This window comes from Danio aesculapii, chromosome 15 (genome assembly GCF_903798145.1).
Source record: "Danio aesculapii chromosome 15, fDanAes4.1, whole genome shotgun sequence".
Taxonomy (NCBI): Eukaryota; Metazoa; Chordata; class Actinopteri; order Cypriniformes; family Danionidae; genus Danio; species Danio aesculapii.
In genome coordinates this window covers 46265780-46288117 of record NC_079449.1, presented here as the reverse complement: position 1 = coordinate 46288117, position 22338 = coordinate 46265780, and the positions used below count along the sequence as shown (strand labels likewise).

The window sequence follows — 22338 nt, the reverse complement described above, 5'->3', positions numbered from 1 at the left end:
TATATATATATATATATATATATATATATATATATACCCTTCATAACAACTGTGAGGGGGGTATTTTGTTTTATAACTCATCATTTTAATTTATGTTAAGCCTTATTATTCCACATAATTAAGGGTATAGTCACATGACATGTGACAAATAATGAATTAACTGTTTGCTAATGCTTAACAAATGATCCTTAATGTGCAGTTATTATAAAGTGTTATCAACATTTATAATTAATTTAAACAATTAAACGTATAAAACGATGTTTTAAAAGCTTAATAAAACACATCAGTAGTAGTGTAAACTTGTAAAATGTAGTTAGTGAAAACTCGACAAACTTTACACAATGAAATAACCAAGACACTTAATTGGACAATTTTATTCTGTCTTTCTCGATGTTCAGTTTGACCACCACAAATTCAAATGCTTTTATAACCAAAGCAATGAAATGCTAAAATATTGATTCACATGGTTTATTCCACATTTTTTGCAAAGTGACCCACGACATAAATATTGTTTATGGGTGACAAAACAGATCAGTTACAAGCTAATAAATAAATGTGGGTAAATAAATGTGATTTCCTGGTTATGTGATGTACGAACTGACAAAGTGCAAGAAAATACCAGTTTTGGGGACGTGTGAAGAACACCAGCATCTTCATCATCCCTCAAAACTGAAAATAATGGAAGGTTCTACTTGTCTAGCCTCTGTTTTTCCAAGTAAAACAGAGCCCTGTATGAATTCATGGATGCAAATGACTTTTTTTATACATGGAAAGTGCATTATTTTACAACCTCATCCATAGGCCAAGTCACTATTCACCCTAGCCCCCTAAACTCTGCGTACCCGATACCTGATCCGTGACCTGGTTCACATTCTTTAAATTTGAAAGGTCTGTACTGGCCCAATACCCCAATAAGTGGTTCCGTTCTCTTATCAGATGGAATAGAATAACTTTTGCATAGAGTATGCTAGAGACATTTTGTTGTCTGATTGGCACAAATGATGAGGCAGGGGGATTTCGTGGCCCTTTAAGAGGTTAACTTGCACCGAGAGTTCTCATCTCTATAGTGGCTGTAGGGGTCATTTCTCTTGAGAGGTGAAACGCAGATCCAGCAGAAATACTGCTGACAGAAGCTGCAGGTCATCTTGTTGCAGCCCATATCTTTCTGTAAAACAAGATCCACTTAGATTGACTAATAAATCATGACAAAATAATTCCATAACAAGATTACATCTTTAAATAACAAAAGTCAGATCTCTGAGCTAGCAGTTGCTGACCTGTATGTTAGCGCCACAGCTTGGACACTGTTTAGTGTTTTCTCTTATCCACATTTTATCTTTTTTTCTGTTTCTTGCCATTTTTCTTTGTGATTCACGTCGTACATTCTCCTCTTGTACTGTAGAAGAGAGTAAAATCATGTTGTTGTCTAAAAAAATGATGAAACGTACATGTAATATTACAATTTTAATGATGCATGATAAAGGTGATCATCTGAAGGTCATAGGTGCATATAAAGGATATTGCTTCAGTGTAATGTTTAGCCATCTACACTGCCTTCCAAATGATTAAATAGAATTTTCCTAATTAGTTGATGCAAATGACAGTATATTATCAACCATTAGGGTATAATCCACATTTTATTGAACAAAGGTCACAATGATAATATTATTTATTAAAAAAATAAAATGCACTGTTCCAAAGTATAGTGCAACAGAGTTTGAAACAGTTTTATAGGTTGTAAAGAACTGAAAATGGTAATTTGTTGAATTTTCAGTATTATTTTCCTGAAATTAAAGTGATTTCAAACAGAAACATCTCAACAGGGTAAGTTACATGTTAACGTAGAGCCCTTACTGGGTTGGGCTGTCTGGCACGGTCCTCAAATGTTTCAGAGCTTAACTTGAAGGGAGAGGTTCCTATGTCAGTTTAGGTGACCATAGGTCGAGGTGGACACCCATGACATGTGGAGTCCCACAAGGCTCAATTCTGGCACCTGTTCTGTTCAACCTTTATATGCTTCCTCTGAGCCAAATAATGAGAAACAACCAAATCTCCTACCACAGCTATGCTGATGACACTCAGATCTACTTAGCCTTACTGCCTAATGACTACAGCCCTATTGACACCCTCTGTCGATGCATTGATGAAATTAAAAGTTGGATGTGCCAAAACTTTCCTCAGTTAAACAAAGAGAAAACTGAAGTCATTGCGTTTGGGAACAGAGATGAGGTTCTCAAGGTGAATGCGTACCTTGACTCTTAGGGTCAAACAACACAAAATGAGGTCAAGAATCCTGATGTGATTCTGGAGTCAGATCTGAGTTTTAATAGTCATGTCAAAGCAGTCAGTAAATCAGCATACTATCATCTCAAAAGCATTGCAAGAATTAGATGCTTTGTTTCCAGTGAAGACTTAGAGAAACTTGTTCATGCTTTTATCAGCAGCAGGGTGGATTACTGTAATGGCGTCCTCACGGGCCTTCCCAAAAAGACAGTCAGACAGTTACAGCTCATCCAGAACGCTGCGGCCAGAATTCTGACCAGAACCAGGAAATCAGAGCACATCACACCTGTCCTCAGGTCTTTACACTGGCTCCCAGTTACATTCAGAATAGATTTTAAAGTATTATTACTTGTCTATAAATCACTAAATGGCCTAGGACATCAATACATTACAGATATGCTCACTGAATACAAACCTAACAGATCACTCAGATCTTTAGGATCATATTAACTAGATATTCCAAGAGTTCAGTCAAAGCAGGGTGAATCGGCTTTCAGCTACTACACCCCTTGCTGCTGGAATCAGCTTCCAGAAATGATCAGATGTGCTCCAACATTAGGCACATTCAAATCAAGACTGAAAACACATCTGTTTAGCTGTGCCTTTACTGAATGAGCACTATTGTGTCTTTCTTTTCTTTTTCATTAAAGAATGATGTCAAACGATGTTGATATTTGGTTGATTTTATGTTGTGTTGGAAAGTGTCGGAAATCCATTGTAGAGCCAACATCTTATGCCAACGTCATATTGATGTCAAATACTGACATTTATTTACCAAAATCCAATGTCTGATAGACGTCCTAGTGGTAATGTCCACACAATGTCAAGCTGTATCATCACTATGCTGTCTTCACACCAGACACGGAAGACGCTAATAAATCGTGCATAAATAGACGCATAAACATTTTGAGTTTACTTGCTTCATTCGCACGTCAAATTCACTTCACAATAGACACTGAGTCATGTCATTAGCTTCACTGCTAAATGGCTAACATGTATTTTATTGAGAGAGTAGTAGGCTGAAAAACAGCGTAGATTCATTCGGCACAGCATCTGAGTCCACTAGATCCTTTCAGAGGTGCACCTAGATCTGTGAGTTCATTATATCCTCCAGAAACCATACCTGGATGATGGAGGCTTTACAGAGGTGCTTCCGACTGAGCCGAGTCCAGTTTGGTGAACTGTTGTCCGGTGTTAGCAAAAGAATTTCCCCTTGGGACACTAACAACAGGCGCTACGTCATAATCTCTCTCCTACAAGAGCAAGGTCATAATAGATTAATGTGGCGCGAATGTCTGCTGAAGTTCCGATGTATCAAATGCGCAAAACACTCAACTCGCGACACTTCATTCACACGAATCGTGTCATTCGCGCGAAATGTGCCACAGGATGTGTATTCATATCTTTGCATTGACTTAACATGTAAATCACTCAAGCTTGATGCTTCATCCTTGTCTGGTGTGAACGCAGCATTAGACGTTGATATTTTGTTGTTTTTAGGATGCTCTGGAAAGTAACCAAATTGCAACGTCTGTTTGACATTGATCATTTACGTCTGCCTCATTTTTGATGTCAACCAGATTTTCATTTCCAAACAAAATGTAACGTCCCACAATGTTTGGGTAAAAGGTCAATCTAATCTCATGTTGACATCCTGTGCCTGCTGGATTATCAGTAAGCATAAGACTGTTTGAAATGTCTCTTCATGCATGTCTGGGCCCACTGCAACATATTCTGCTTGTGAGCATTGGTTAGGGGTGGCCAAATATTAGGTTTACGCACAACTGCAAGCATCTGGAGGATCCTACACCTCAAGGTTCCTGAGACTCCAGAGGCACCACCTGAGGTTGACATCCTGTGCCTGCTGGATTATCAGTAAACATAAGAATGTTTGAAATGACTCTTCATCCATGTCTGGGCTCACTGCAACATATTGTGCTTGTGAGCATTGGTTAGGTGTGGCAGTATAGACAAACTATTCTCTGCTGGAATGAACTTCCTCCAACCAAACATCTGAGTCCATTACAACATTCATGGAGCAGCTGAAGACACATCTCTTAATCTTAAGCTCTCCACAACCTTAACCAAGACATGGACACACACAGAAATCATTTACTTCTTTTGTTTCACCACTGTTTCAACTAATTCAGCTGTCAGATGAACCCACAATTGTATACTATATATTTTTGCTCTATCAAAAGGTTTTCTAAATGCATAAATGGCAATACTAAAACTGACTTAATCATTCTTATGTGTATGAAAGGAGACTTACTTTCTTTGCAGAGAGAGAGGGCGTGGTATAGTCGATTGCAGAGGGTGCAGAAAACAAATTGGCATGAGGGGCAGATGCCCATGGTCCGGTCAGGCTCAACCATCACAGCCATGCTGCAGCTTTTGCGAGGGCAATAAACAACATCAGTCATTAGGTTCAGACTCCACTGCAGGAGGAGCCGATCATAGTGGGCAAAATCTTCTTGGCTCACGAGAAGTTTCACCTGTTGTAGGAGTGCAGAGATGTTACTTAAACTTCTGTTCAAACAGTTAAACTGTTTTAAACCCTGCTACTGAGGACCCACTGACCTTCAAAGTTCCAACCTGCTTTAGCAAACCTAGAAGTGTTTGGTATCAAATGATCCAGAAAAGCCTGATTAGCTGCTTCAGTTGTGCTTAAATAGGGTTGGAGCTGAACCTTCCAGGATAGTGGGTCTCCAGCTCATACTATGACACAAACAGACAAGAAAAAGTACCTGTGCAGGAGTAGCTGGGGAGGTGCACTCTGGCTCAGGACAGGAAAGAAGCTGGACTTTGCCATCTTTAATCTGGATCTCGAAGTACTCCTTAACACAGGTCTTGCAGTAAACATGCTGACACTCCTTGAAGAGCACAAAGCTGGAGCCCAGACTCTCAGAAAAGCAAATTCCACAGCTAAAAACTGTGGCCTCAAACACCTTCTTCTTCTGAGCTTCATTAAAATCCAGCAGCTGGGTTAATATATCACTGTGAGGATCATCTTCTAGAACTGCTCGCTGGTTCAGCTCTTCTACGGCAGCATCAGCTGCTTGGCTCTCTGCAGATTCACACTGAGGCTGGACACCATTGGTTTGGATCTCGAGTGGAGACTGGATGTTCAGAAACTGCAGGGTTTCTTCTTTTAGGAACTGGATCCAGGTAAAAAGAACCACATTGCCCCTGTTCTCATCCCAAAGTTCATCCAGTCTCTTGCAAAGTGTTGTGATCTATTTATAAATTAAACAAGGTATTAAATGATTATCTTAATGGTTGTGTCATTATATCAAATATAAAAGATGTAATATGATACTTCTAATGGTTTCCTTTAACTTTAGTGTGTATTACACTTATAGCCAAATGTTTTGGGTAATCCCTTCAAATCAAAACTAAACTAAAAACTAAAAAAAAAAACAGCTTTAATGTTCTTTAAAATAAAAATACTTTAATAATTTAAAATGCTAAAATGACAAACCTGGACTCTTGATAGCCATTTGGAGCTCAGAGTAAAGACTGGAGCAGATAATGAAGGATAGTCAGTAGGTAGTTCAAAACTCAGAACCAAGGGTGGCAAAAAGGAAATATCCACCTCTACACGTGTCTGCCCTATGAAACATATTCATAAAAACACACTGTATAGAACACTATGCAGAGCACATGCAACACAGATGAAATAAAATTTGTGAAGTGTGTGTGTGTGTGTGTGTGTGTGTGTGTGTGTGTGTGTGTGTGTGTGTGTGTGTGTTTGCAATTGATTGTTGATTACTTAATGTGTACTACCAGTTATCATTAAAACACTTCTGCCTCACAACTACGGTCTCACAACTAAAGTCACAACTACGGTTTTACTTTATGGTGAGCTCTATGCGATCCTTTGTGTTTTAATATGCATAAGTCATGCGCAAAGGGCTAATGATATTGATGATATTTTGCACATGGTTAATTTTAGCAGATTTATAGTCCACAATACATCCATTCTGCAAATGAACTCGTGAAAATTGTGTCAGGTTCATTCCTGTGGACATTAAGTTCAGTTACAGCTCCTTTCATTGAAAGGTCTTTACTTGGTGTACTGTGAATGAAAGAAGTTTAAAAGTGTAGTTGTTTAAAAAACTACAAGTATGAACACCTTCAAAGAGTAGCTATTTTAATCTGAACTCAAATGAGGGCAAATTATGACTTATTTTGTTGTTAACAGTATACAGTACAATACATTACCCCCTTTGGTGTCACTATGATTAATAGAATCACAGCTCAAAGTACAACACCGTAGAGCTGAAGATCTTTGCCTGAACCCGATAGGTTCGGGTGGGTTTGGGCTTAATTTCTATCATTTTAGACAGGGTCGGGCCGGGCTTGGACTTGCGCAGTAAATGAACAGTAATGTGATGCATTTGGATTAGCGTGAGAAAGTTATCCATTCGTTTGTTACAACATTAAAATCCATCCCTGCAAAGGTGAAACAAATGATGACGGAGAAGGCGAAAAGAGCGAATTTTGACTGCGGTGAGGCCAGCCACCCGTTCAATAAGAACGGTCATTCTAGCCGCCAAGGTATTTCAGCGGTCGCTCATGGTAAGTGTACAGCAAGCTGACAGGGAAGATGACAAGGTCACTCGCTACATTGAAACCGCTATCATGGAAAATGAAATGGATGTTTTTGGCCGGTGGAAGATGAACAAACAATTCTCCCCAAAACTTGCAAAATTAGCCAGAACAGTATGCATCCTGGCCAGTAGCAGCAGCAGAGAAAGGGTGTTCAGTGCTGCTTAGTGAGCGCAGAACTGCGCCAAAGCCATTTAGAGTGTTCCTCCACAAAAACACGTAGCCTAATCTTAATGAGTAAAGGATTTTTAAATTATAACTAAATATTAATTAAACCATAAAATCATAATGTAGACAGGGTATATAGGCTAATGTTGACATTATTATTTTATTATTCAGCTTCACCATCACCTTAATGCCAGATTGTGAAGAGAAATGGCGAAACAAATCCTAAGTGAAGTTTCACAAACTAATTTCGAGAGGAGCACGTGATATGATTGACTGCAGCTGGGCACTCATCTACATTCACTAGCTAGCCAATCAGATTAACCCCAACTCACTATAAGTAGCCTAGCTAGAACTACTATTATCTTTGATTTCCGAAGAAACCCCCCATCTACCCCTTCTCCTTTTTTCTTCCTTTACCACGGGGAGCTCTCGAGAACCACCGATCTCGTACTCCCCTCATATGCTCTATGGACCAGGCGGAAGCCCTGGGCTCACCTATCTCCGAGCTTAGGGTTCTCTCCAGGGACAGCATGCCAAACCTGCTTACAGTTGTCAAACAATATCTAAGCGTGAACTCTTGAAAGAGCCTTTATCTTAATTTCGTTATTGCCAAATACCCGTCATATTTTATAATTTATTTTTTAATTGGTTAAGAAAGACTTATTTTCATTTGTGTGTTGTCCAATTTAAAGGCTAAGTGTATGTACCTAGGCCAGGCATGGGCAAACTCGATCCTCGAGGGCCGGTGTCCCTGCAGAGTTTTGCTCCAACACTAATCAAACACACCTGAACACCCTAATTAGTGTCTTCAAGATCACTAGAAAGCTACAAGCAGGTGTGTTTGATTAGGGTTGGTGCAAAACTATGCAGGACACCGGCCCTCCTGGATCGAGTTTGCCCATCCCTGACCTAGGCCTATTTAGAGTGCTGAGATGTTACAATGTTACAGAGGACTTATTGTATTTCTTTGTTCCAACTTCAAGTGGCCTGTAACCTACGTAAACAGGCAAAAGAGCTGTGTATAGGTGCACAGTTGAATAATGTCGAGCTATAAATAGGTTCGGGCTTTTAAAAAGCTGTCAATCAAAATGTACTTGTCGGGCTCGGTCCTTATCGGGCTTAACTTTTATGGCCCGATTACAGCTCTACAATACCGTTCAAAGTACAAAATAGTTCACACATAGAAGGCACAAATAGACTCCAGCCAGTGCTCAAGCACATAGACAACTGTATCTCTTGCACAAACTCTCACCCTTGATCAGCAGTCTGAAGTCAGGAGGAATCTCAAGGCACAGATGGATCTCGCCCTTCTGACTTGATTCTGTCCTGCGAAACTCTTCTTCATCGTATATGCTTGCCAGAGCCAGCAGTTCATCTGATTGGGCTTCCTGATTGGTTGACATTGGACCATTCCTGAGATCAATCTAAAAACAGATACTGTCAGTTTTAGCAATGGATTCACATACTGATAACTGGCAGATGGACACATGACAGGCTCAAAAGTTTAAGATATGTACAAGTTAAACAGAATATTCAACAGCAAGAATATTTGAAACTGAATTGACATTCAAATAACTGCACAGCCCTAATATAAAATCACTAATGTCGCAGAATCTAATTTTTGCAACACAGATTTAATATTACTAATATTATAAAATAAATAATAATATAAATTTTTTTTGCCATATTTTTTCTCTATACAGTGTTAATATGGCAATAGTAGATAAATGTCATATGTTTGTTTTGATAGCCTTTATAGAAAAGTTTAAACAATGTTTCAACTAACCCTGCTTAGCTTAATAAGAGAGGTACTGGCAAATGTATATCTGTAAGTCACTTTGTCCTATTTATAATGTAACCATTTAAAATAATCACATTAAAAATTAGTTTTTAATTGAATTATTCATGCATGTATGAGCCATACCTGTCAACCCTCCCGTTTTTCCCAGCATTCTCCCGTATTTTACAGTTCTATCCCAGTATCATCCCATATTTTCAGTCTTTCTCTGTAGGGTGGTAATAAAAATTAAAGAGACGATAATCCTTGTACGCAACCCATACCTCCGAACCACCAGGGGCCGCCCCTTGCTCTTAAAATGGCAGGATTTTCTTTCCTATTCATCACAGGTGCCGTAGCCCCTACTATACAATCTTAAAAAAAGTCATATAGTGGTGCGTGACTGTCAGCTCATGCGCTCCATAGTGATAAATAGATGCTGTTTCCCAAATTGATTCTGTACACGCAGAGCAAAAGTCTAAAGATGTCGATCTTGGGGGTTTTTCTTTTTTTCATTTAGTCCTAAATGAGCATAAAAAGTCAGGGAAAACACATGCTTTTATTATAATGTTAGATGTGTGCATTTTTAAAGTGACACATCTGTTATTTAATGTAATCCAAAAAAAAAAAAAATGCAATTAAACTAGATTCAATTGTTGCTCTTTAATCAGAATGTGTTAGTTATACAGTGAAGAAAAGATTAATGAGATTTCATAACTTGATACTATTTCTTTATAATAGCTATTAACTTTAATCAGCTGAACTGTTTGCTAATTTATTTGCTGCTAATGTATACATTTTTTTTCTTTTGTAAATAAAACATATAACTGACCTTTAAACTGTTTAATATACAATGAAACAGCTCCAGAATACCATAGTAATTTAGGGGATTTTTTTATATTTGGGGGGGGGGGGGGGGGGTATATATCCCTTATTATGGTGGTATTATCCCTTACTTTCACATCCTAATGTTGACAGGTATGGTATGATATGTACTGATTACTCATCGAAATAAACCTTAAACAGTGACAACGTTTTTATGCAGCGAGTGGAATTTTTCGACGGTGCCTTATTATTCGCGACTGTATTATGTAATACATACTGACCATTGCGCATCTGAACAACAATCATTCACAGACATAAAATTGCAACTAACAAGTTTGGTGGAGATGAATGGACAGTTTTAGGCAGCATATCCTAAAACATGTTTTCAAACATCTAGAGGTAACTAAACAATTGATAAGGCTGTCAAACTAGCCACATAACTACTTACAATTTAATGAAACTCGTTAACACGTAACTATACACGTCAACACTTAAGATTAACACCAAAGATTGAACTGGTTACTTTAAAAGTGTATTATTCCGAATAAGCGTTCGGGCAGGAAAAATACAAGATTTGTATTTGCTCACCTTCTCTCAGGCGTCGGTCTCCTCTCTGTGAAGCCAGTAGCCTACGGAAGTGAATGAACCGGCAATTCATCGACAGGCTGGCTTCAAAAGAGAGTCAATGCTATAGACTCACCATATTAAAATCCCTAATTCTACAACAGAAAAAAAACGTCTTTATAGCATGGTAGAAAAATAAATAAATAAAAATTATATTCATTGTAAGCTAATATCCTCCATGACAACTATGAGGGGATGAGGTTGTTTTATAGCTCGTCATATTAAACCTTAAAATTCTATATAGTTAAGGACATAGTGACATGAGTGACAGGTGCTTGCCATCACAGTTAAATGTAGTTGATGAACTTGGTATATCTGTAGAGTTTGTGCTTTTGTTTTATATGGCTTTTACAGCCTATTGGGCGTTTTTCTTACTATTACCAAATAATATGGCATGATGTGCACTTTATGTGCTCAGAATATATATATATATATATATATATATATATATATATATATATATATATATATATATATATATATATATATGGTAGAACACTATATATATTGTCAACTAATCACAACAACTAAAGTTTCTGATACTGACAGTAATGTAATAGCGTGCACCTTTTATAAAGCTGATTCGGAAGTGAAAAGCGCTGTACAAATAAGCTTGAACTGAATTTTTAGGAATAATTTGTGATGTAAATTTTCATTTTATTTCAAACACATTGTGTTATTACTCTAAGTCAGTGTTTCCCAACCCTGTTCCTGAAGGCACACCAACAGTACACATTTTCAACCTCTCCCTAATCAAACACACCTGAATCAACTCATCATAACATAAGAAGAGACTCCAACACCTGAAGTTAATGGGTCAGAAAAGGGAGACATCCAAAATATGTACTGTTGGTGTGCCTCCAGGAACAGGGTTGGGAAACACTGCTCTAAGTGAATGTAATATTAACGTTGTTATTATTTCCATCATCATTATTATTGCTCTGAGAAGTACATCCACTCTACATCAAAGCCAAATCCCCACCTCACTGTGAATTATTGCCAATAACTTAATGGCTCGTTGTCATGTATGTACGCAGAATCGAAAATAATAATAGTCTGGCTGGTGTCTTATAATGCTGCTAACAGAACTGCTGTATATCCTGATGCTGAGCTGCCGAATTGTCTGTAAAAACTTTACACAATGAATTAACCAAGACGCCTTTATTTCTGTCTTTCTTGAGTTTCATTTTGACCACCACAAATTCAAATGCTTTTATAACCAAAGCAATAAAATGCTAAATTACTGATTCATATCATTGTAGATCACTGTAGTGTTTAAAACAGAACAATTAATAGCATATTCACAAAGTTATGACAGCATATTTTCACACAGGATGATGTGCGTACTGAGGCTCTTTCACATTAAAGAGATCCAAAATCATCCAAAAATGAAAATTCTGTCATCATTTCATCATCCTGCACTTCTGTTGAACACTAAGAAGAATGACTAAATAAAACCAGCCACAGAATTCCATAATAGGAACAAATATTAATGGATGTCAGTGGCTGCTTTATCCCAACATTCAATATTCAAACACTTCACTATAGGTAGATGATCAAACCGTCGTCTCTTTCTTCATAATCCTGTGTTTATTATATTTATTAGAATTTATTTACAGATTTAGTGCAAAGTTACATAAGGCCTAAATATTGTGGTTGGGTAACAAAATATTTGCCTCTGAACAGTTACAAGCAAATAAATAAATGTGGGGAAATGGATGTGATTTTCTGGTTATATGATTCATAAGCTGACAAAGTGCAAGAAAATACCTGTTTTGTAAACGTGTGAAGAACAGCAGCATCTTAAAGTTTCCCCAAAACTGAAAAATCTGTCATCATTTACTCACCCTTCACTTATTCCAAACCTGACTTCTTCTGTTGAAAACAAAATGCTGAAGAATGTTGGAAACTTGTAACCATTGACTTCTGTAGTATTTGTTTACGTACTATGGTAGTCAATTGGTTAAGGTTTTCAATTAAAAAAATAAAATAAAAAATATATATAATATATATAATAATAATAACAACAACAATAATAATAATAACAATAATAACAACAACAACAATAATAATTATGATGATAATAATAATAACAATAATAATAATAACAATAACAACAGCAATAATAATAATTATGATGATGATAATAATAACAATAATAATAATAACGATAATAACAACAATATTAATAATTATGATGATGATGATAATAATAATAATAATAATAACGATAATAACAACAATATTAATAATTATGATGATGATGATGATAATAATAATAATAATAATAACGATAATAACAACAATATTAATAATTATGATGATGATAATAATAACAATAATAATAATAACGATAATAACAACAATATTAATAATTATGATGATGATGATAATAATAATAATAATAATAATAACGATAATAACAACAATATTAATAATTATGATGATGATGATGATAATAATAATAATAACAATAATAATAATAACGATAATAACAACAATATTAATAATTATGATGATGATAATAATAATAATAATAGCAATAATACAGAAGAAAGAATCTCATAAAGGGATGGAAACACATGAGGAGAGAGTAAATAGTCAGTATAATCTCATGTTTGGGTGAACTGTAACTTTAAATATGAAATGACTCTGTATATCAGCAAGCTTTAAAGGTTTATAGTGCTTCATTTAGGGCAGAAAGATATCCAGATGCAAAACCACCTGTTTCAAATTTGCTGTAAATTGTGGGTTTTCATGTAAACGTATTTGGAAACCATATAATTAAACGGCTGTGTTTTGGAGGAATATTAACTATACATACATTTAGAGCTACAAACACAAACTAAACAGGAAAGACTTGTGAGATCTTTGGCTTCTGCAGATGCTTTTCTCTGCGGCTTGGTAGAAACAAAACAGGTTTGTAGTGCAAATGAATATTGGAGTGTTAATATGAGGATATTTAAGACAAGTTCAGATCTACACAGGAAGTTTTCCCCATGCCTTTGTTTAAAAAAAAGGCATGCCGGGTCATCATTGCAGCTATTTATCTGCTGCAAGCGTGTCTCTGTACTGTAAGTCTACAGCACAGAGAATACAACAGTCTGGTGCAGGAGCTGAAAGTGCTCATTTGCATAAAGTTAAAGGATTCTCTACTCTGTTGCATCGCTTGACATGCACATATATGGTTGCTAAATGGTCAGTCGATCGCTCTCCATTGAAAGTTGTTGCTAGAAGGTATACAGCTGCAGTCGGAAATACCAAGTATTAATATAATTTTGTAACTGTCTACCCCCACCCCAACCCTAAACCCAATCATCACCGTAATGTAAAAACAGTAACTATTCCCAGTATTGTTCATATTATTGATTAAATTACCCAATCAATTGTATTTTATTAATATACACCTACCCCAACCTTAGACCCAACCATTACTGTAATGTAAAAACAGTAATTATACCCAGTATTGCTCATATTATTTATTAAATTATCCATTCAATTGTATTTTAATAACGTCTTCCATCACCCCAACCTTAAACCCAACTCTCACAGTAATGTTAAAATATTAATTATAGTTGTACAGTGTCTCAAAAATTACAATAAATTGATACTAGTATCCACAGCTGTATCTCATCTAGACTTCACCCCATTGAAATGAGAGGTCGTTGTCGATGCTAGAGTGAATGTGTAACTCCCGCCGGTCCTACACCACCCAACCCGTTCCGAGCTGGGATTGAACCGGCGACTCTCCGCATGGGAGTCGGTTGCTTTAACAAGGAGGTTAAAGACCATAGCCTCTAGCATCTGTCGCTGGAGCACATTTTCGAGTTCAGGGGAGTGAGGTTTACCTGCACAGCACTTCACTAGCTGGCCTTTATTACACTCACCCCCCTAATCCTCACTGTCATCTGGGTCACGGCACCAATGTAACCCCCGTCGATCCTACACCACCCAACTCATTCCAAGCAGGGATCGAACCGGCGATTCTCTGCATGGGAGTCGGTTGCTCTAACAAGGAGGTTGAAGACCATGGCCGCTAGCGTCTGTCGCTAGAGCACCTTTTCGGGTTCAGGGGAGTGAGGTTTACCTGCACAGTGCTTCAGTAGCTGGCTTCTGTTACACTCAGCAAGCTAAACCTCACTCCCATGCAGGTCACGGCACCAATGTAACCCCTGTCGATCCTACCCACCCGACCCATCCCAAGCTGGGATCGAACTGGCATCTCTTCGCATGGGAGTCGGTTGCTCTAAAAATGAGACTAAAGACTATGGCCACTAGCGTCTGTCGCTAGAGCACCTTTTCGGGTTCAGGGGAGAGATTTACCTGCACAGCACTTCACTAGCTGGCCTTTATTACACTTACCCCCTAAACCTCACTCCCATCTGGGTCACGGCACCAATGTAACCCCCGTCGATCCTACCCTACCCAACCTATTCCAAGTTGGGATGGAACCGGCGTCTCTCCGCATGGGAGTTGGTTGCTCTAAAAAGGAGACTAAAGACCATGGCCACTAGCATCTGTCGCTAGAGCACATTTTCGGGTTCAGGGGAATGAGGTTTACCTGCACAGTGCTTCACTAGCTGGCTTCTGTTACACTCAGCAAGCTAAACCTCACTCCCATCCGGGTCACGGCACCAATGTAATCCCCGTCGATCCTACATCACCCAACCCATTCCAAGCTGGGATCGAACCGGCGTCTCTCCGCATGGGAGTCAGTTGCTCTAAAAATGAGACTAAAGACCATGGCCACTAGCGTCTGTCGCTAGAGCAACTTTTCGGGTTCAGGGGATTGAGGTTTACCTGCACAGCACTTCACTAGCTGGCCTCTGTTACAAATGCAGCGTTAGAATAAAGCCGTGTTGGTCAATCAGAAAGGAGAATACAGCCTGCATGCTAATGTCATAAGGCAAAAACTTTGGTAAAGTGTTTCCAAAGTTTCTAAAAATCTTTACCCTGGTCACAAATTTGGGTTTCAGTCCCCTGTTACAGTGTTTTCGTGTGGATGAACGGTCAAATTGTGTAGAAAAACACTGCAGTTTTGAAAATATTCATGTTTGAGTGGATTGGGCCTTAATGTATGACATCTTTACAAACTGAGCACATACCTTGAGGAGAATTTGTAGGCAAATTTCTCATGGAAGATTGTATTGACTGGTACTCACTGGCTATACTGTAGCTGACTGATAATCGACACCTATATTTGCGGTGTAGGATTTGTTGTTGTGAGTAAAAATCTGTTGTGGTAGTGTTTAAAGGCTTTGAACTCCTCCATGCACCAGCACTGGAAGGTTCTACTTGTCTACACTTTGGTACCAGAGTAAAACACAGCCCTGTAGGAGTGGAAGCATGAAGGAGTACATGAAGAAGTGCATTATTTTTCAGTTTTCGTTATCAACCATTTCAAAATCCAATAACTGGTTGAAGCATGGAGATTTCTCGTCTCTGAAGTGGCTGTAGGGGTCTTTTCTCTTGAGAACTGAAACGCAGATCCAGCAGAAATACTCCTGACAGGAGCTGCAGGTCATCTTGTTGCAGCCCATAACTTTCTGTAAAAACAATTAAAATGCACATTTAATGACTGATAAATCATAATAACAAAATTAGTTAAACAGATGACACCTTTAAATAAGAAAAAATGACATCTCTGAGCTAGTAGTTGCTGACCTGTATGTTAGCGGCGCAGGTTGGACACTGTTTCGAGTTTTGCTTCACCCACACTTCATCATCTTTCCTTTGTATTGCAAGCTTTTCGTATCGTTCATTCTCCTCTTGTACTGTAGTGTAAAATAGTAATGTCATTTAAAATTGTAATATCATTAAAAAAAACTGTAAAATCACGAACATGTTTCATGAAATGTTATATAATATAAAATGTGAACATTTTGAGTTTACTCGCTTCATTCGCACATCAAATTCACCAAGCAATAGACGTGGATTTGCATCATCGGCAGGGGTTCTGTATGCCCAGTGACTATAGCTTGCTAAATGGCCAACCCAGGCTCATTCTGAGAACGTAGTCCCGGGGACGTTTCTGGAGACCGCGAAATACGTCCCGGGAGGTACGTATTTGTGCAGTTTTTGTTTTCGCGAGTCCGCGAGAGGCCGCTGTGCGCGCTTTTTCCCGCGCCGTTCTCGCGTAAACCCGCTAGAGGCCGCTGTCGAACGACCTTCCGCCTGTCTGCCTGTCTTCATGACGGAATGATTGACCGTGCGACCGGCCAATCGGCTGACCCACCCTCCTCCGTCCCTAAACCCAACCAACTACGGTTCACAAAAGCCGTCCAGAAAAAGAAAAGCCCTCGTCCGATTTTTACCACGTTTTCGGATTTTGACCACATTCTCACCCTGTGACGAACTTGTTCGCTTAATTTTTTGGATTTTGTTTTTGTTTTCTTACCTGATTTCTGGAACCGCTCTTCCCCGGACTCGAACCCGGTCGTCGTCGTCGTCGTCGTGGTCAGCCCCTCTCTGCGCCTCGAGTCCGCCAGAGTACACGAAGAGCTAACCGGACAAACTGGTTGCAGCGGGAAAGCCCTCCACACGGAGGCGAGCGGCCGGCTGACCGGCCGGCGAGCGTCGAAGGGAACGGCTTCACACCGCCCCGCAGCGTTCGCTTAAAAAAATGAAATGCAGCCGTACGTACCCCCAGCTACGTATTTCGCGGCCTCCAGAAACGTCCCCGGGACTACGTTCTCAGAATGAGCCTGGGTTGTAAATGGCTAACATGGATTTTACTGAGAGAATAGCTGTGCATTAGGAAGGCTGAAAAGTTAGTTTGGAGCCGAGTCTGAGTCCACTAGATCCACTCACAGGTGCACCCAGCTGTGAGTTCATCAACTTCTCCTGAAACTATACCTAGATGATGGAAGCTTTCAGCGGTGCTTCAGACTAAGCCGAGCCCAGTTTCTTAAACTGTTGTCCAGTGTCAGCTGAAGGATCTTCCCCTGGGACACCAACAACAGGCACTACGTATTTTTTTACGTATTTGTATTTGTCAAATAGGCTATTTAATACAATAGGCTATTGCCGACTCTCCGCAGCCAAAATGAAACTCTTATTAGAAAAACAATAAACACATACGCCAAGCGCAACGTTGTGTTAGATCTTAGCAAATACATATGTGACACTGTTGATGATTACGTTTGTGATGATTAGACCTGCATCGAGTCTTGTTTGAAATAATTTTGGTCTCAGGGCCTATTCAGCTGTAAAAGCGCGGTGATTTGCATTAGTTTCAATTATTATCCTAGATCAAATGTAATGCAAATGCAGTAGGTTATTAAATAAGTTTTAAAAATCCGTCGAAAGGCTATTAAATATGTTCAGATATGCTTAAACATAGTAATAAACATTCTATATAAATAAACATAACATTGCCGCACCCCCATGTATCGTGTATCGACGATCTCACAGGGGGACGATATGGCGATCTGAAAATTTCGCATATCGCCCAACACTAGTTTCAACTAATGCAGCATATTTTTTGCTCTGTAAAAGATGTTTTCCTAATATCCATACATTTAAATTACTATACAACTAAAACTGACCGTAGTTAATATTTCTTGTGTGAATAAAGAGACACTCGGCAGGGATCTTACTTTCTTTGCAGAGAGCGAGGCCATGGTATACTCGATTGCAGAGGGTGCAGAAAACAAATGTGCATGAGGGGCAGATGCCCATGGTCTGGTCAGGTTCGAGCAACACAGCCATGCCGCAGCTTTTGCGAGGGCAATAAACAACATCAGTCATTAGGTTCAGACTCCACTGCAGGAGGAGCCGATCATAGCGGGCAAAAACATCTTGGCTCACGAGAAGTTTCACCTGTTGTAGGAATGCAGAGATGTTACTTACACTTCTGTTCAAACAGCTAAAGCAGTGGTTTTTAACCCTGCTTCCCTGGGACCCACTATTCTGCAAAGTTGATTTCCAACCTTCTTCAGCACACCTGCATGTGCTTGTTATCAGATTATACAAGAAGAGTCTCACTGCAGCCTGCCATGTACATCCAGCCCCATCCAAGTGAGATGTCAGAATCCACCGCCTCCTCGCTGCAGTCTGTAACTCGGAGGTGGCAAGCTCAATTCCTTGAGAGGCCCAGTTCTGCACAGTTTATTTCCAACCCGAATTAAACACACCTGATCAAGTCCTTCAGGCTTGTTTGAAACCTGCAGGTAAGTGTGTTAGAGCAGGGTTGGAAATAAAATGTGTAGGCCTGTGGCCCTCCAAGAACTGAGTTTGATCAAATGCAATGATGTGCTGGATCTAGTCCAAAACCCCACACCTAAAACTGGCCCTCAAAGTAAGCATGTGCATTACAACATCTGATGCTGCACTTAGATGTTGGCGGGGTTGGATTGTCCCCCGCAGGCTGCAGCTAGCCCTATCTGAATTATGCCACGGTCACACTAGAGTTTGAGCATGCAAAATTCTGTCATACGGCACTGCGAAAAGGGGCGGGATTAAACAAAATGATTAGACATTAAGAAAAAACGAGTGATTGGCCCATATTTTAAATTTATGTACAGAGAGGTCATGTTTTGATCCTCCATTGGTCTTACACAGCCACGTGATGCAGTTTTGCAGGTCAGAGTTCACCAAGTTTGAACTTGGCGAATTGCAAAACTTGTTCTGTGAGCTTGTGTTTCCGGTCTGCCACATTCACATCTGTTTGTATGGAAGTTTATGGGACGATAAGTGCAGTGTGACCATGGAAAAGCCTGATTAGCTGCTTCAGGTGAGTGTAATTAGGGTTGTAGCTGAACCCTGCAGGATAGTGGGTTCCAGCTCATACGACGACACAAACAAACAAGAAAAAGTACCTGTGCAGGAGTAGCCAGGGAGGTGCACTCTGCCTCAGGACAGGAAAGAAACTGGACTTTGCCATCTTTAATCTGGATCTCAAAGTAATCCCTAACACATGTCTTGCAGTAAACATGCTGACACTCATTGAAGAGCACAAAGCTGGAGCCCAGGTTCTCAGAAAAGCAAATTCCACAGCTAAAAACTGTAGCCTCAAACACCTTCTTCTTCTGAGCTTCATTAAAATCCAGCAGCTGGGTTAATATATCACTGTGAGGATCGGCTTCTAGAACTGCTCGCTGGTCCAGCTCTTCTACAGCAGTGTCTGCTGCTTGGCTCTCAGCAGATTCACACTGAGACTGGACACCATTAGTTTGGATCTCGAGTGGAGACTGGATGTTCAGAAACTGCAGAGTCTCTTCTTTTAGGAACTGGATCCAGGTAAAAAGAACCACATTGCCCCTGTTCTCTTCCCAAAGTTCATCCAGTCTCTTGCAAAGAGCTGTGATCTTTTGAATAATAAACACCTTAATTAATACAAAAACTATATAATCATTGTCAATATCAAATAGCCAAAAAATACCAGAAATATATGTAAATACCACAAAATATGTAAATAAAATCAAATATATGAACTGTGAACCATGTAAACTGCTAAAAATGACAAACCTGGACTCTTGAAAGCCATATGGAGCTCAGAGTAAAGACTGGAGCAGATGATGAAGGATAGTCTGTCGGCAGTTCAAAACTCAGAATAGTGGACGGCAAAAAGGAAATATCAACCTCTACGCATGTCTTTCCTATGAAACATATACATAAAGACAAAAGCATTTCAGAGCACAAGCAAAAACGCTAACTGAATGTAAACTGAATAAAATAAAATAAAATAAAAAGCTATTGCAATATAAAGAAGAAATTTTGAGGGCAAAAAACAAAAATTAAACTAAAATGTTATTGATGTTTCATAGTCAAAACTAGTTTCCGCAGAGGATTCTGATATGCCTAACTCAATTTAATATAATTGTATTATTTCCTGTGAAAAAAATAGTCAGATCTTAGTCCACTTTTAATTTGGGTACACTTTGATTGCAAAAAGTCTATTTGCCTTAGAATCATATTCACCATGGTAGTCTATCACAGTTAAAAATACAGTATTCATACTTCATAGCTCAAATATAATGTTAAGATTACAGTATCACCTCTTACTAGCAGTCTGAAGTCAGGAGGAATCTGAAGGCACAGATGGATCTCACCCTTCTGACTTGATTCTGTCCTGCGAAACTCTTCTTCATCATATTTGCTTGCAAGGGCAAGCAGTTCATCTGACTGGGCGTCTAGGTTAGTTGACATTGGACCATTCCTGTGATAAAAAAAAAAAAAAACATTATTTCATATTCTATAATAGTGCATGAGAGTCTAGTGCCTTTAACAATGTTCTATTTACAATTGCAAACACAGTTGATCAATCACAACACACTGGAAAATTAAACACAGATTAGCATCACGCACAGAGGGGTTTGGAAAAAACTAATCACTGAACAAATCATATTGGAGTGAATGGGATAAGTAATATGGAAGATGGGAGTCATTGGGATTAGTAAAAATAAATGAATTATAAGACAATGACAATTTGAATGCATACTCGCCTTTTGTTAGAGAACCTTAACACCAACATATGACCTTTTAGAATGCATAATAGACCCTCTCTTTAACACACCAGTCTGGAAGATTCTAGTATGCCTAGTATGATCTTGATGAACTTGTTCAGTTGTGTTAAATTAGGGTAGAAGCTTAACTATGCAGTATAATGGCCCTTTAAGAGCAGAATTCAAAAGAATAAATTGATATGAAAATCTGACATCATCAAATAACTGAGTATTACATTTTATATATCTTGTGTGGTTCATGCGCGGAAGTCAATGTTAACAGGTTACCAGCTTTAAAATATCTGCTTTTGTGTTCAATAAAAGAAATATTCGAATAGGTCTGGAACAACTTAAAGAGTAAATGATCATTTTAATTATTTTTTATGAACTATCCCTTAACTCATCTGTCGATAAATAAATATCACAATGAGAAACATTGAGAATGTGAGAGTGAAGATTTTTACGAATTTGTATAACACCAGTTTGACGTTTTATAAAATGGACATAACTTTCAGACGGTCCCTTAAATATTGGGAGTCCTTTGGCTAAGCTCAACCGACTCTTTCAACTCCGAAACGGCTCTTCGTTAACTTCTGGCTTTTACCATACAGCATACTGTCTTGGGTTTGATTGGTAATGTGTGTTATTGAGACCAATTGTGTTAAAAATATATTTTAATACCACAATTTTGCTTTTGATAAAAAGTAAATAATGTTTAAGCATCAAACGCAAGCAAACAATCCTTCTCTCTCGACTCACCACTTCACTTAAAGGAGTCGGTTCATAGAGCCGCTTGTCATGAATCAACGATCGGAGTCACATCAACAATCAGGACAATAACTTGTATTAATGCATAATTATGCATAATAGTATAGAATTGTTCAATATTATTAGACTAACTGCAACATTTAGTTGAAATCTAAATCAGCCCAGGAAATAGGTTATCCTACGATACTTCCTCCTTACAGTATGCTGTCAAAATAAACTACCAAGACAATTTAAAGGTATTATCTACATGTCAAACATTGGTTCACTCTTTAATTCGCTTATTATTTATTCTGAATTATAGGTCAAGAAGAGTAAATCTAAAGCTCTTATGCTTACCTTGTTTCTTCTTCCTGCTTTATGACAGTCGACAGAACAGCAGGTGGAGTAATACCGTCACCACTGGCTGTAAACCGATGACGTAAAGGCTAAATAAATAAATGAAATGAAAGACATGTCCAGACAAGTTTGTGTAGTAAAGGGAACTTTGTTTATTGTCAGGTTGACTTTAACTTTGACTTTAAAATTAAGAAGGGGAATCGTTTAATGCGCAGGTAGTTCCGGTCAGTTTTGATCACAGGTTGAAACAAATGCTTGTGATGTTTTTAATGCTTGGAGAACATGACTTAATGTAACTTCTGAAAATTCAGTCAAATATTGAGCTGCAAATAGCAAAACTAGTTTTAACTTGTGTTTAACATCAAATTACCATGGATATTCAATAGCTTTTGCTTTGTTAAAGGATTTTAAATGCATGTCGCATTGGGTAGTTTTTAGCCTCTGTGTTGTATACTTAAAATCCTTAAATGCGCAATCTATTGATTATTTCTTACTTAATGT

The 22338-nt window shown here is 38.5% G+C and overlaps 1 protein-coding gene across 3 annotated transcripts; it reads right to left on the bottom strand.

Annotated features, from left to right (window-relative positions):
- Window positions 1–359: 359 nt before the first annotated feature.
- Window positions 360–21923, bottom strand: LOC130241546 (E3 ubiquitin-protein ligase RNF14-like). Of its 3 annotated transcripts, none has more exons than XM_056473391.1 (7): window positions 21838–21923; window positions 20287–20447; window positions 19757–19887; window positions 19108–19596; window positions 17887–18109; window positions 15953–16062; window positions 360–1165 (listed from the first exon to the last, which is right to left on the bottom strand). In XM_056473391.1, exons 2-7 carry the CDS (start codon window positions 20435–20437, stop codon window positions 1028–1030), a joined length of 1242 nt encoding a protein of 413 aa, XP_056329366.1. In that variant the 5' UTR covers window positions 20438–20447; window positions 21838–21923; the 3' UTR covers window positions 360–1027. The 3 variants fall into 3 exon arrangements, with proteins under 3 accessions (XP_056329366.1, XP_056329365.1, XP_056329367.1); XM_056473390.1 differs by lacking the exon at window positions 360–1165 and adding an exon at window positions 12835–15834; XM_056473392.1 differs by lacking the exon at window positions 360–1165 and adding an exon at window positions 12835–15834 and having other exon boundaries at window positions 20341–20447.
- Window positions 21924–22338: the final 415 nt, after the last annotated feature.